General features: G+C 43.6%; 1 protein-coding gene across 1 annotated transcript in view; it reads left to right on the forward strand.

Moving 5' to 3' along the window:
• TRPM1 (transient receptor potential cation channel subfamily M member 1) overlaps window positions 1-13,648 on the forward strand; it is a 103,714-nt gene that overhangs the window by 63,095 nt on the left and 26,971 nt on the right. The window contains exons 17-20 of the mRNA XM_004372631.1: window positions 2,448-2,570; window positions 2,755-2,886; window positions 4,885-5,013; window positions 7,379-7,630. Coding sequence (XP_004372688.1) covers window positions 2,448-2,570; window positions 2,755-2,886; window positions 4,885-5,013; window positions 7,379-7,630 — 636 coding nt within the window. The remainder of the gene's footprint in view (window positions 1-2,447; window positions 2,571-2,754; window positions 2,887-4,884; window positions 5,014-7,378; window positions 7,631-13,648) is intronic.

The following is a 13,648-nucleotide window of genomic DNA, read 5'->3' on the forward strand; positions in this document are numbered from 1 at the left end:
CATGAAAAAGTTTACACACAAAAAGAAACAATCTTTGTTGGTTACAAGGGATCGGAGGGGTGGGGGGGGAATATTAAATAGACAATATATAAGTAGTGACTTTGGTGAAGGGTAAGACAGTACAGAATACTGGGGAAGCCAGCACAACTTGTACAAGGAAAAGTCATGGAAACTCCATAGACACATCCAAACTCCCTGAGGGACTGAATTGCTGGGCAGAGGGCTGTGGTGACCATGGTCTTGGAGAACATCTAGCTCAATTGGCATAACACAGTTTATAAAGACTATATTCTGCATTCCACCTTGGTGAGTAGCTTCTGGGGTCTTAAAAGCCTGTGAGCAGGCATCTAAGATTCTCCACTGACCTCACCCCTTCGGGAGCAAAGGAGACTGAAGAAAACAAGATACAAGGAAAAGGTTAGTCCAAAGGACTAATGGACCACAGCTACCACAGCCTCCATCAGACTGAGTCCAATACAACTAGATGGTGCCCAGCTACCACCACTGACTGCTCTGACCAGGATCACAACAGAGGGTCCTGGACAGAGCTAGAGAAGGATGTAGAACAAAATTCTAACTCACAAAAAAAGACCATACTTACTAGCCTGACAAGACTTGAGAAACCCCAAGAGTATGGCCCCCGGACACCCTTTTAGCTCAGTAATGAAGTCACTCCTGAGGTTCACCCTTTAGCCAAAGATTAGACAGGCCCATAAAACAAAATGAGACTAATGCGGCACAACAGTCCAGGGACAAGGACTAGAAGGCAGGAGGGGACAGGAAAGCTGGTAATAGTGAACCCAAGGTTGAGAAGGGACAGTATTGACATGTCGTGGGGTTGTTAACCATTGTCATAAAACAATATATGTACTGTTTAACAAGAAACTATTTGTTCTGTAAACCTTCATCTAAAGTATAATAAAAAAAAAAATTCCTCCATATCAGCAATAAGGCTGTTGCGCTTTCTTATCATTTGTGTGTTCACTGGAGTAGCACTTTCAATTTCCTTCAAAAACATTTCCTTTGCAATAACTTTTCCTTTGCATTCACAACTTGCCTAAACTATTTGGCACAAGAGGCCCAGCTTTTGACCTGTCTCAGCTGTCAACGTGCCTTCCTCACTAAGTTTAATCATTTCTAGCTTTTGATTTAAAGTGAGAGACATGCGACTCTTCCTTTCACTTGAACACTTAGAGGCCATTGTAAGATTATTAATTGACCTAATTTCAATATTGTCATGTCTCAGGGAATAGAGAGGCCTTAGGAGAGGGAGAGAGACAGGGAAACAGCTGCTCAGCGGGGCAGTCAGAACACCCACAACACTTATCGATTAAGTTCTCCATCTTATATGGGCATGGTTTGTGGTGCCTCAAAATAAATACAGTAGCAACATCGAAGATCACTGATCACAGATCACCATAACAGATATAATAATAATGAAAAAGTTTGAAATACTGTAAGAATTATCAAAATGTGATGCAGAGACACAAAGTGAGCACATGCTGTTGGAAAAATGGCACCGATAAATTTGCTTGACGTAGGGTTGCCACAAACCTTCGATTTGTAAAAAAACACAGTATCTGCAAAGCACAAAAAACAAGCTATGCTTGTACTTGTGTTTTATCATATGGTTTAATAGGTAGTGGGAATAGCCCTTTTGTGTTTTTCTTAATAATGAATTATCGAAGGAAATTTTTTTTAATCAGCCTTGAACATTGGGAAAGAATCACAGTATTATAGACACATAGCCCAACAGTGATAAAAATAGCCACCTGGTTCTCCATCTGTGGGTCATTTATTGTCTAGGCTGAGCCCAATTACATCTTCCTTTGGTGAGGCCCTTTAGTGTTCCAACTCTCGTAACTGAAATTGGCTCACATATTCACATAGTTAAGAGCTCGGCTGCTAACCAAAGGGTCGGCAGTTCGAATCCAACAGCCAGTCCTTGGAAACCCTATGGAGCAGTTCTACTCTGTTCTATTCACAACTTGGCTGACTGTTTATGAGTCTCTATGAGTCCGAATCAGTCTGACAGCAAAAGGTTTGGTTTTTTTGGTATTCACATTTACATCTAAGTTATTTCTAAATAAAATATTTAGGGTCTATTTTACTGGAGGAGGATAATGTTTTTTTTATATTTTAATTCAAAGATTTCTCTGCTTTGAAATTCAGTGTAAGATCTTTGCTTTTTAAGCAGGGATTTACACATTATGCTGTTTTCCATTCATCTAAAAAGTTTCATAGATGTTCTTAAATTTTTGACAGTCTGCAATTCTACCAATTTACAAAAATAAGCCAGAGAATATTAGAGCAGTGATACCCGTGTTCCAGGTTTTCAAGGTCTTGACTAATGTTAAAGATTATAATAAAAAAGAATTTAACTGCACTGGGTAAATTGTCTCAAATTGACATAGTTTACAAACAGATTTGTTTCTCATCTTATATAGGTTATAATAGGGATTCTTCTTCCCCCCACCATCTTGTTTTTGGAATTTCGCACTTGTGATGACTTCTCATATCAAACGTCCAAGGAAAACGAAGACAGCAAAGAAAAGGAAGAGGAGAACGTGGTCGGTGTTACTGCTCTCATTTCAAAATTGTTGTCATTTCTCTTACCATGAATTTAAGAATCTCAGTAATCAGAGGATATTATAATTCTCTACTTTAAAAGGTGCCTGTCTATTAAATACTGTGCTGAGGTACCTGCATTTCCCATTAGCAACCTGTTGCCTTGTGCTATGCTCTGTTTTCCAGGATGCAAATGCAGATGCTGGTTCAAGGAAAGGGGACGAGGAGAATGAGCACAAAAAGCAAAGAAGTATTCCCATTGGAGCAAAGATCTGTGAATTCTATAACGCGCCCATTGTCAAGTTCTGGTTTTACACAGTAATGCCTCCTCGTTAGCATTTGCCATTTCACTTTTTTTTTTTTTGATAAATACTTAGATATGTTGGAATCAAGAAAAAATGTCCAGGGCTTAAAAAATTCTTTACAAATTCATTGACTTAAAATGAATTACAAAAACAAAACTGGGACTAATGGATAACTTTAAAATTGGATCAGCTATATTAGCATACATTTATACGTGTTATATGTAGGAATATGACCATCCTAGCCCCAAGTACATCATTTCATAAAGCAAAATAGTCACATTCTGTTTGCTTAAGTTGAAGGATTTTTTAAAATGTCTTCAGAAATACAAAATTTGGAAAATATGATTTTATTTTTAAAATGAACAAAGATGACCAGTATTTTAATGAGCAAACTCACAAATTCCATTTTTCATGAAACCAGTGGGGCTACTAAAAGAGCGTGGCTGAACCCAGATTGTAAACTCCAAGAATAGGGGAGCAAATCAAGGTGTCTCTGCTCTAAAGCGCACGCCGAGCTGGACAGTTACATCCTCTGCCCTCTCCAGGGACCACTATCTTGACAGGTCAAGATGGTATGGTATGCCCACAAGAGCAGACCCGGGGTGGCCAGTGGGAGGGTGTGCAGTCCCATATCAGGCTCCTCCTGGGAGGTCCCAAGCACCAAGCCATAGCCCACACCAGGCAGGCCCTGGCACTAGGATTCCATTTGACTGGGTAGGAGAAGATGATGGGATGTGAGGAGCCCAGTCCCAGGCTACGGACTGGGCAATGGGTGAGAGTAAGCAGGGGATGGGGAGAGGAAGAGCTCTGGGGATGGCAACTTGGGGCTGTTTGGGACCCAGGGTAAACTTGGGCCGGGCCTGGTGCCAGAAACCCAACCTTTTGGCCTCCGTATCTGATGATGTGGGCGAAGCCACTGTCAACCAGCCTCTTCTGCTCAGAGCCAGCTGAAGGCCGGAGCTGAGCCCAGCCTGCAGGAGAGCTTGGCTACTGGTGCTGCTGAAAAGGGCAGGCCAGGGGGCTGGCAGACACCATCCTGGGCTTCTCAACCCTGGCCTCACCCAGACCCTCTGAACACTGTCTCTGGGCATGAGGAAGGGAGTCTGCACATTGTACCTTCCCTGGGGATTCTGATGCACCCCCAAATTTGAGAACTCTGGCTCTAATCCTCCTGCAAGGAGTAGATGGTGGATACAGGGAATTTTACCGTCAACCACAGCAGTGGATCCAGGTTTTATTAAAACTTACACAATTCAGGGGATGGAGTCGGGGAGTGGGGGAGCGGTCTTAAAAAAAAAAAAAAGGCGACAGAATCACAAATACACAACTGCTAGGGCCTCCCCAAGACTTGGGAAGGGGCCCGTGCCAATGAGGGGTCCTGAAGCTGAAGTTCTGTCAGCTTCACAGTGAATCAACCCCAGACAACCTCCCCGCACACCATACCTCATCCCCATGCACCTCACCTACCTCCCACCCCAATTCTATCTTTTCTTGCCACAAAGATGGGGGCCCACTGTGGCCACAGTGTATCATTAGACATGTCAGGCTAACTGAGGGAACTCATGCCTGGTCAGATCACTCATCAACACAGCCTCCCATCTCCCACCCTCCTGTTAGTAGTGAAAGATTCACGAGGGACATTTTCAACGCAGTGAGGAGAAAGTACCATTTTCCAGTTTCCAGGGATATAGGAGACACGCCATTAAACTATTAAAAGTTTGACTGTTTATTATAATTTTGTACAACTTCACAATTTCCCCACAAGGGCAATAGTAACAACACAGGCATCTTCACGTAGAAAATGAAATCCCAGGGCTCACATCGTGGTGAAGTGCTTCCCGACCTGCTTCACACTTCTCTCCTGCACTGGTGATTTGACCCAAAGGCTTCTTCTAAATGAGTTGGTCACGTTGGAAAGAAAAATTTGTTTTACAAGATGTGTCAACCTGAAAATAGGGTTTCAAAACTTTAACACATTACCAAACACTACTAACGGCTGTTCTTATTTCAGATCTCGTACTTGGGCTATCTCCTGCTGTTTAATTATGTCATCCTGGTGCGGATGGACCGCTGGCCCTCGATGCAGGAGTGGGTTGTCATCTCCTACATTGTGAGCCTGGCCCTGGAGAAAATCCGAGAGGTGAGGACTCCAAAGGCCCAGCCCAGCCCCACTAACCACTGACTTCAAATTAGATACGGCCCCTTGTTGCGAAAACATTTCATAAACATTATATCCCAAGTTTATTCCATTCATTTGCTTATACTGTATATGTCCCTGCTTCCACCTGAATTTGAAAGAACTAGCAAATCAAAACACAAGGCAAAGTAAATGATGGTTAGTGTTAAAACAGGTCTGAGTCTGGATACACGCTGCCAAGAACCTGAGATGTACCAATTATAACTGGGTACAAATTTGGGCTTAGTTTTCTGGAAGCTAAAACTAGAAACACAGAGATGTAGGAAGCGAAATGTTTCCTGTGACTTTCTACTCTGAACGACCTGTCCCAGGTCAGGGTCCCTCAGTGATTTATTAAGAAGGGCTCTCAGGAAGGCCCTGTGAAGGAGGAAGAGGAGGCGAGGAGAGGTCTCAGGTGGAATCTGACCCCCACCTAATCCAGCAGGTGGCTCTGAGTGTTTTGGAGACCGTAGGCTCTGGTCTACCCTGAGCCAAGGGAGTGGAGTTTTGTATCCCACCTCCGTCAGTCATTGGCACCGACTGGAGAGGCAGTTACCCAGGGACAAGACTCCCGAGAAGGTGAAAGGTGTGAGGCTAACTGCAGCACCGAAACAGGCAGGGATGGGCACACACGCCTGGCGAAAGGACCCCCGGGGATCTGGGCAGGCACCAACGCGTCTGCTGCAAACAGAGTAAACAACATGTTCAACTAAATATTGAAAAAGAACAGACACCATCTAATACGTGATCCTTACATTACAAAGGGCTTAAAACCAAAATGTAAATCAGAGAGGCAGTCTCTGCAGGTGGCAGACAAAATATGGGCCAGGTACTTTTCTTTCTAATATAATCCACAAATTTCACTTCACTAGATTAGCTTATAAAGAGAAAGCTTTTATCCAAGAAAAAAAATAAACTGGAACTGAAAAAGCACACAGCATATTTCAAATTCTTTCTTCAACTGACATAGAACCAATAACATTATTTTGCACTTATTATTGAACCTTTCGCTGAAGTTAAAAATATGACCAAGAACCTCTTCCAGGTAGTGAGTTTGATGCCAGTGGTGTCTAATGACAATTAGTGTATAATGAGAGCCTGAAAGTCCCTGAGTGGTACAAATGGTTTGCACTCAGCTACTAACCTGAAGGTTGGCAGTTCAAATCCACCCATTGGTGCCATGGAAGAAAGGCCTGGTGATCTACTTCTATAAGATTACAGCCAAGAAAACCCTATGGAGAACAGTTCTACTCTGAAACACATGGGGTCACCATGAATCAGGTCCATTGACGGCAATGGTTTTTTAATGAGAGCCTGACCAATCACATTTGTAAGAGAAACCAAAACAGCGTCAAACTCAAAGTTTTACAACTCATCTCGTCTACTGCTACTCTTTGGTCTCTAGTTGGGTTTTATTCAAACTCTGCAAATGTTACGGCTAGGATATCCAAAATGGTTGCCTCACGTAGCTTAGTGCTTCATGATCCTTGCTGAAAGTCAGCCATACAGTAAGACACTGCTCTTTATTCTAGGAGCTCAGCCCCAGTTACAGGAAAAAGTAAGCACACATCAGCCAGTCTACACTGGTTGTTAAAATAATGAATTCCTTCTGTGTTGGCTGGTAACTAGCCACCACCCATCCCAGCCTTGGGACCTACCTCCTGGGTTACCCCCTGGCACCGCAGGCCCCCAGCCCCGCTCCAGCACGGCAGCTGAGTCCACTGGGATTGGTCTGTGCGTGCCCCGGGCATGCTGCTTGTTAAATATTTCCAGTTTTACTCTGAGGAAGTGTTCCTTTCATCAGTGGTAGTTTTCCAAAGCTAGTGTCTCAAGTAGGGGAAAACCAGGTTCAACTTCTCCTGACCTCTCACATCTGAGTTGTAAAGGAATTTTCGCAAATAAATATCTCCAAGCCCAATTCTGCCATCCCCCCGGCGTGGATTGCCCCCTGCGGGACCACACAGGCCTCATCTCTGCTCTGGAGTTTTTCTCCTCTGCCAAGTCTGGAACATGAGCTAGCAGGCGCATGTCCAGATAATTAGAAAAGAAATCAGGCTGCTTTAAGTACAGACAGAAGGGTATAATTTAGAAAGCATTTCCTGATAGTGATGTTTGTGAAACACTGAATGTAAGAATACAGAGGATTCCATGGAATTCCCCTGTCTAAATATCGCTCTCTTCTTGAGAAGATTGATGTTTAGAGGTCTTCAGCAGGAAATGGGACCAGATGCCCTGGAATGCTCCACCAGTCCTACCTGTCCACGAGTCTAAGAAGACGAGGTGGAACACAACGCTCTTAGTTTATGTGTTCTTGGGGGTTTACTTTCAGATCCTCATGTCAGAACCAGGCAAACTCAGCCAGAAGGTAAAAGTTTGGCTTCAGGAGTACTGGAACATCACTGACCTGGTGGCCATCTCTATGTTCATGATTGGAGCGATCCTTCGCCTACAGAATCAGCCGTACATGGGCTATGGCCGAGTGATCTACTGTGTGGACATTATCTTCTGGTACATCCGAGTCCTGGACATCTTTGGTGTCAACAAGTACCTGGGGCCCTACGTGATGATGATCGGAAAGATGGTTAGTACTAACACTGTGAGTGACCAAGGACAACTTGGCCGTGCTTTGACACAAGGCTAGGCCTTGGGCATGGCTCCTGGAGTTTCATTTGGTCTTTGCTCCAAGGTTGGTTTTTTATAGGAAACATTCTTTGCTCTGAGATGCACAGTTAATGAGTTAATAAAAACCAATTGACAAACATGAGTTGAGGAGTTTCCAACCTAGTTGGGGAGGAAACACAAGCTCATGATAAATTAAATAAAAATAACAAATTTTAGGCTGGAATTCAAGGTAGCAATTGAACAGGTGACATGATTGGACAGGGCACCCTGCATTGCAGAGAATGTATATGTTTCAGAAAAGCATCTAGAAAACGAACTTCCTCCATGGGAATGTGGGTAGGAGGTAGATTCTGGTGTTCACACAGCGTGTTCTCCTCCTGGGACGGGATGAGGGCAGGCCTCAGAGTAGGGACTTGGGAGGAAGCTCTGGGGTGGGCAGTGTTGGGGAGGTCCACAGGGAGGCAGCAAAGAGCACCTCAGCCCTCAAGCAGGGCCCAGCCACAAGACAGTCTTGCTCAGTCAAGGCGGCGGTGCCAGTGGGCACAGTCACTGTCTCAGGCGTGCTCAGCAGGTGCAGGAGCCCGGGCGGAAACAAACCAGAGCTCAAGTGCAGGGTGCCAGAGGAGGTCCCGGTGCCAGAACTGGGCAGAAAGGGAGGCGTACCACAGGCAACAATGTAAAGACCCAGGTTCAGGGCCAAGTGCTAGGTTAAAGCAAACCCAGTAACAGGCCTGGCAGAACATGTTCTCAGCCACCTGTCTCCGGTCATGCTGACAGGAAAGGGCATAGTGCTCCTGCCGCAGAATCAGACCCACGCCAGAACTGAGGAAGTTTGGTCCTCTTGCAGGATTAGGGGGTGTCTGTGGGCAAGATCTGGTGATGAGAGGGAGGCCCAGCCATTTACACATTGACTCCTGTTTTAGGGTTGGAAATTCATTAACACAGAAAACAGAGTACTCCCCACCCCCCAGCAGATTCCACTGAGAATGAGCCACGCTGGCATTCACCCATTTGTCAGATGGTTGAGAGCCTGCTCTGTTCCAGGTGCTGTTCTAGGCATTGATGACACCATGGGATCAGGACGGACAAAGTGTGTACCTCCTTGAAGTTCACCTCCTACGAGGAGATGGACAATGAAGGAATAAGCAAGGCAATCTGTAAAATTGTGTCAGATAATGATAAGTGCTCTGATGAAAATGAAGCAATGTAAAGGGAGGGAGAGTAGTAGGGCTTCTCTTGCCAATGGAATGTTCTGGAAATCCTCTCAAAGAAGATGATGTGTGAAGTCACCTGAAGGGAGTAAGACAAGATTTAAGACCATCTGTGGAAGACATTCCAGGCACAGAGAACAACAAGGGCAAAGGTCCTGTGAGGACCGTGGGCAAGGAGCACTATGGAAAGGAGGCCAGTGTGGCTGATGTATAGAGAGGCTCTGGCGGTGGGCAGACCACCCAGGGCCACTGGGCCCAGTGAGGAGTTTAGGTGATGCTGGGTGTGAAAGGAAGCCACCAGGGATTTCAGCAAGGGCAAGATGTGGCCTGATTCATGTTGAGAAAGGTCGCTGAGACTGCAGGGGTACAAGAGTGGAAGCAGGAGCCAGTTAGGAAGGTCTGGGGAGGTAGCAGCGGAAGTGGTGCCCAGCAGTGGATCCAGATATATTGGGAAGCCAGAACTGGCAGGATTTGGTGATGAATTGGACATAAGATGAGAGAGAACAGAAAGAGTCAAGGACGCTCCAAAGTTTTGGCCTAAGTAACCGGGTGAGAGATGGGTCCCAGTTTGGAAATGGGAGAGGTACGGGTCTGAAGAGGGGGATTGAAGGTTTCTTTGGCCATAAGTTTGGAATGTGTATTAGGCACAAGAGTAGACTCACAACAGGCATTTGCAGTACAGAGAAAAGGTCTGGGGCCTAGGGGAGGGGTCAAGGTTGGAAATAGACGTTGGAGAGTAGACAATGAGAGGAGGTCTAAGGCCAGGTTCTGGCAGCACTTCAACCTATACAGGGAGAAAAGAGGGGAGGATCCAGCAAAGGAGAATGAGGAGGGGCCAGGAGACAGAAGGGAAGCAGGAAGAGACTGAAGAAACTGTTTCAAGAAGGAAATGGTGATCCATTAAATCTATATTGTTGAGAGATTGAGTGAGATGAGGACTAAAACGACCCACTGGATTTGGCAACATGGTGGATCAAGGAGAGAAACAGTGAGGGGAGGAAGAAAGACTGCTAGGGATGGGTTCCAGAGAAAATGATAGAAGAGAAACTGAAGTCAGTGGGCCTAGACAACTCTACTGAAGACTTTCTGTGAAGGGGTCCAGAGAAATAAGTGAAAGCTGGAGGGGGGTATGAGGTCAAAAATATTAGCACTGCAGCACAACTGCAATTCTAACCCTGCTACCAACTGCTAGAAGGGCATTACCATGGAGTACTCTTTTTTTTTCCACTATTTTTTTATAATTTATTTTATTTTTGTTGTTGTTGTTGAGAATATACACAGCAAAATATACACCAATTCAACAATTTCTACATGTACAATTCAGTGACACTTATTACATTCTTTGAGTTGTGCAAACATTCTCACCCTCTTTTTCCGAGTTGTTCCTCCCTCATTAACATAAACTAGATGCTCCCGAAGTGTCCTATCTAATCTTTCTAGTTGCTGTTGTCAATCTGATCCTGTATCTATAGATCTTAAAAGAGCACAATGCTCAAGGCAGACATTCTTTACTAGTTAAGCTAAACTATTGTTTGGTTTTAAGGAGACTTCAGGGGATATTTTTGGTTTAATGTTTAAAGATTATCTATGGCAATAATTTCAGGGGTACTTCCAGCGTCCATGGCTCCAGAGAGTTTGAAGTCCATGAGAATTTTAAATTCTGTTTCGCATTTTCCCTCTTTTGATCAGGATTCTTCTATAGAATCTTTTTTATTTTTTATTTTTTGAACATTTTATTGTGGTTTGGGTAAAAGTTTACAGAGCAAATTAGTTTCCCATTCAACAATTTATACACATCTTGTTTTGTGACAATAGTTGCAACCCCCTCAATGTGACAACACTCTACCCACTTCCTCCCTGAGTTCATTTTCATTCGCCCATCTTTCCTGCCCCTTCCTGCTTTCTGAAATTTGTTTTGAGGTGAATGCTGCCCTTTTGATCTTGGATGATTGTTCTGAGATGCACATTTCTTACAGGTGTTATTGTTCACTTTATAGGCCTGTCTATTGTTTGGCTGAAAGGTGATCTCTGGGAGTGGGTTCTGTTCCAGATATGAAGGGTGTCTAAGGAGCCTTGGTGATTCCATCAGTCTCTATCAGACCAGTAAGTCTGGTCTTTTTTATGAATTTGAATTTTGTTCTACATTTTTCTCCCACTCTGTCCAGGACCTTCTACTGTGATCCCGCTCAGATCAGTTGGTAGTGGTAGCCTGACACCACCTAGTTTTTCTGGTCTCAGGCTAGTAGAGGCTGTGGTTTGTGTGGCCCATTAGTCCTTTGGACTAATTGTTTCCTTGAGACCTTGATTTTCTTCACTCTGCTTTGCTCCAGACGGGAAGAGACCAATAACTGTATCTTAGATGGCCACTCGCAAGCTTTTAAGACCCCAGTTGCTACTCTCCAAAGTAGGATGTAGAACATTGTCTTTATGGACTATGTTATACTGGTCTAGATATCCCCCCAAGACTATGGTCTTAAGCCCTCAAGCCCAGTAACTCAGTACCTCAAGATGTTTGATTATGGCTAAGAAGTTTTCATAACTGTGCACTCTGTGTGCTCTACTATATACATGGGTATATTTGCACCATATAGAAATACGTATGTAGAAATATCCTCTGCCAAACCTATATATACTCGTGAGTGTACTCCCATATGCCATCCCACACCTGTTCAGTTTGCACATCTACCTATGAATCCACTCGTGAATTATTGTTTGTTATTACTGTTATTGCAGGATTGTGTATGTAATAGTATTTACCGTTGTTGCCTTTTACTCTTGCATACCTCTCAATGTCTTCCTTTATCTTGGTCATGTTGTGCTGACTTCCCTCATATTGTGTATTGTCTTTCCCTCCATCCAAGTTAATACGTGTCTACTATTTAGTTAGTGATTTTCCCTCCCTTCCCTGGTAACCATCAAAGAATGTTTATTTCTGTGTGTAAACCCTTGCTTGACTTTTTATAATAGTGGTCTCATACAATATTTGTCCTTTTGTGATTGACTTATTTAACTAAGCATAATATCCTCCAAGTTCATCCATGTTGTGAAATGTTCCACAGATTCACCGTTATTCTTTAAGATTGCATAGTATTCCACTGTGTGTACATGCCAATTTGTTTATCCATTCATCCGTTGATAGGCACTTAGGTTGTTCCATCATTTGCTATTGTGAATAATGTTGCAGTGAACATGGTTGTGCATGTATCTATTCATGTCAAAGCTCTTATTTCTCTAGGATATATACTTAACAGTGGGATTGCTGGGTCATATGGTATTTCTAACTTTTTAAGGAAGTGCCATACCATTTTCCACAGTGGTTGTACCATTTTACATTCCTGCCAGCAGTGTATGAGAGTTCCAATCTCTCCACACCCTCACCAGCATTTGTTGTTTTCTGTTTTTGATCATTGCCATTATTACCAGAGTGAGGTGATATCTCCTTGTTTTGATTTGCATCTCTCTAATGGCTAATTATCAAGAGCATCTCTTCATGTGTTTGTTAGCTGCCTGAATGTCTTCTTTGGTGAAGTATCTGTTCATGTCATTTGCCCATTTTTTTAACTGAATTGTTTGTCTTTTTATTGTTGAGGTGTTGAAGTTTTCTATAAATTTTAGCGTTTGGTCCCTTGTCAGATATGTCATCGCAAAAAAAATTTTTCCCAGTCTGTAGGTTCTCTTTTTACTTTTTTTGAGAAGTCTTTTGATGTACTAAGTGTTTAATCTTTAGAAGGTCCCAGTCATCTAGTTTATATTCTGCTGTTTGTGCATTTTTAGTTATATTTGGTAGTCTATTTATGCCATAAATTAGGGCCCCTAGGTTTTGACCCTATTTTTTTCTTCCATGGTCTTTATAGTTTTAGGTTTTACATTTAGGTCTTTGATCCATCTTGAGTTAGTTTTTGTGTGTGGTGTGAGGTATGGATCCTGTTTAATTTTTCTGCAAATGGATATCCAGTTTTGCTGGCACCATTTGTTAAAGAGACTATCTTTTCCCCATTTAATGGATTTTGGCCCTTGGTCGAAGATCAGCTACCCACAGGTGGACATACATGGCTTACTCTTTAACACTTCACATAGTACTTTCTGAGTCGGAACTGGCTCAACAGCAACAGATTTGGGTTTTGGTTTTATAGTACTTTCTAGAGAGGCCCTGGTGGTGCTGTGGTTAAAGCACTAAGTTGCTAACTGAAAGGTCAGCTGTTCAAATCCACCAACTGCTCCACAGAAGAAAGATGTGGCAGTCTGCTCTCATAAACATTTACAGCCTTAGAAAACCTATGGGCAGTCCTACTATTTCCTACAGGCTTGCTATGAGTTAGAATCGACTCGACAGCAATGGGTATAGTACATTCTATCGTAGAACTGCTGTAACAGAATATCATAAATGGGTGGCTTTAAAAAACTAAAGTTTATTTTCTCACAGTTCAGGAGGATAAAAGTCCAAAATCAGGGCACCAACTATGGGGGAAGACTCTCCGTTTACTGGCTGTAGGGGAAGATGCTTGTCTCAGCTTCTATAGCTCCAGCATCCCTAGCCCTGGCGTTCCTCAGTTCCTTGGCGATCTTCACATGTGCTTCTGTCTTCCCCAAATTGTGCTCCTTGTCTCTGAAGCCCTGGTGGCACAGTGGGTGAGAGCTAGGCTGCTAACTGAAAGATTGGCAGTTCGATCCACTAGCTGCTCCTTGGAAACCGTATGGGGCAGTTCTACTCGTCCTACAGGGTCATTATGAGTTGGAATTGACTTGACGGCAATGGGTTTGGGTTT

The sequence above is a fragment of the Trichechus manatus genome, unplaced genomic scaffold (genome assembly GCF_000243295.1).
Source record: "Trichechus manatus latirostris isolate Lorelei unplaced genomic scaffold, TriManLat1.0 scaffold00019, whole genome shotgun sequence".
Taxonomy (NCBI): Eukaryota; Metazoa; Chordata; class Mammalia; order Sirenia; family Trichechidae; genus Trichechus; species Trichechus manatus.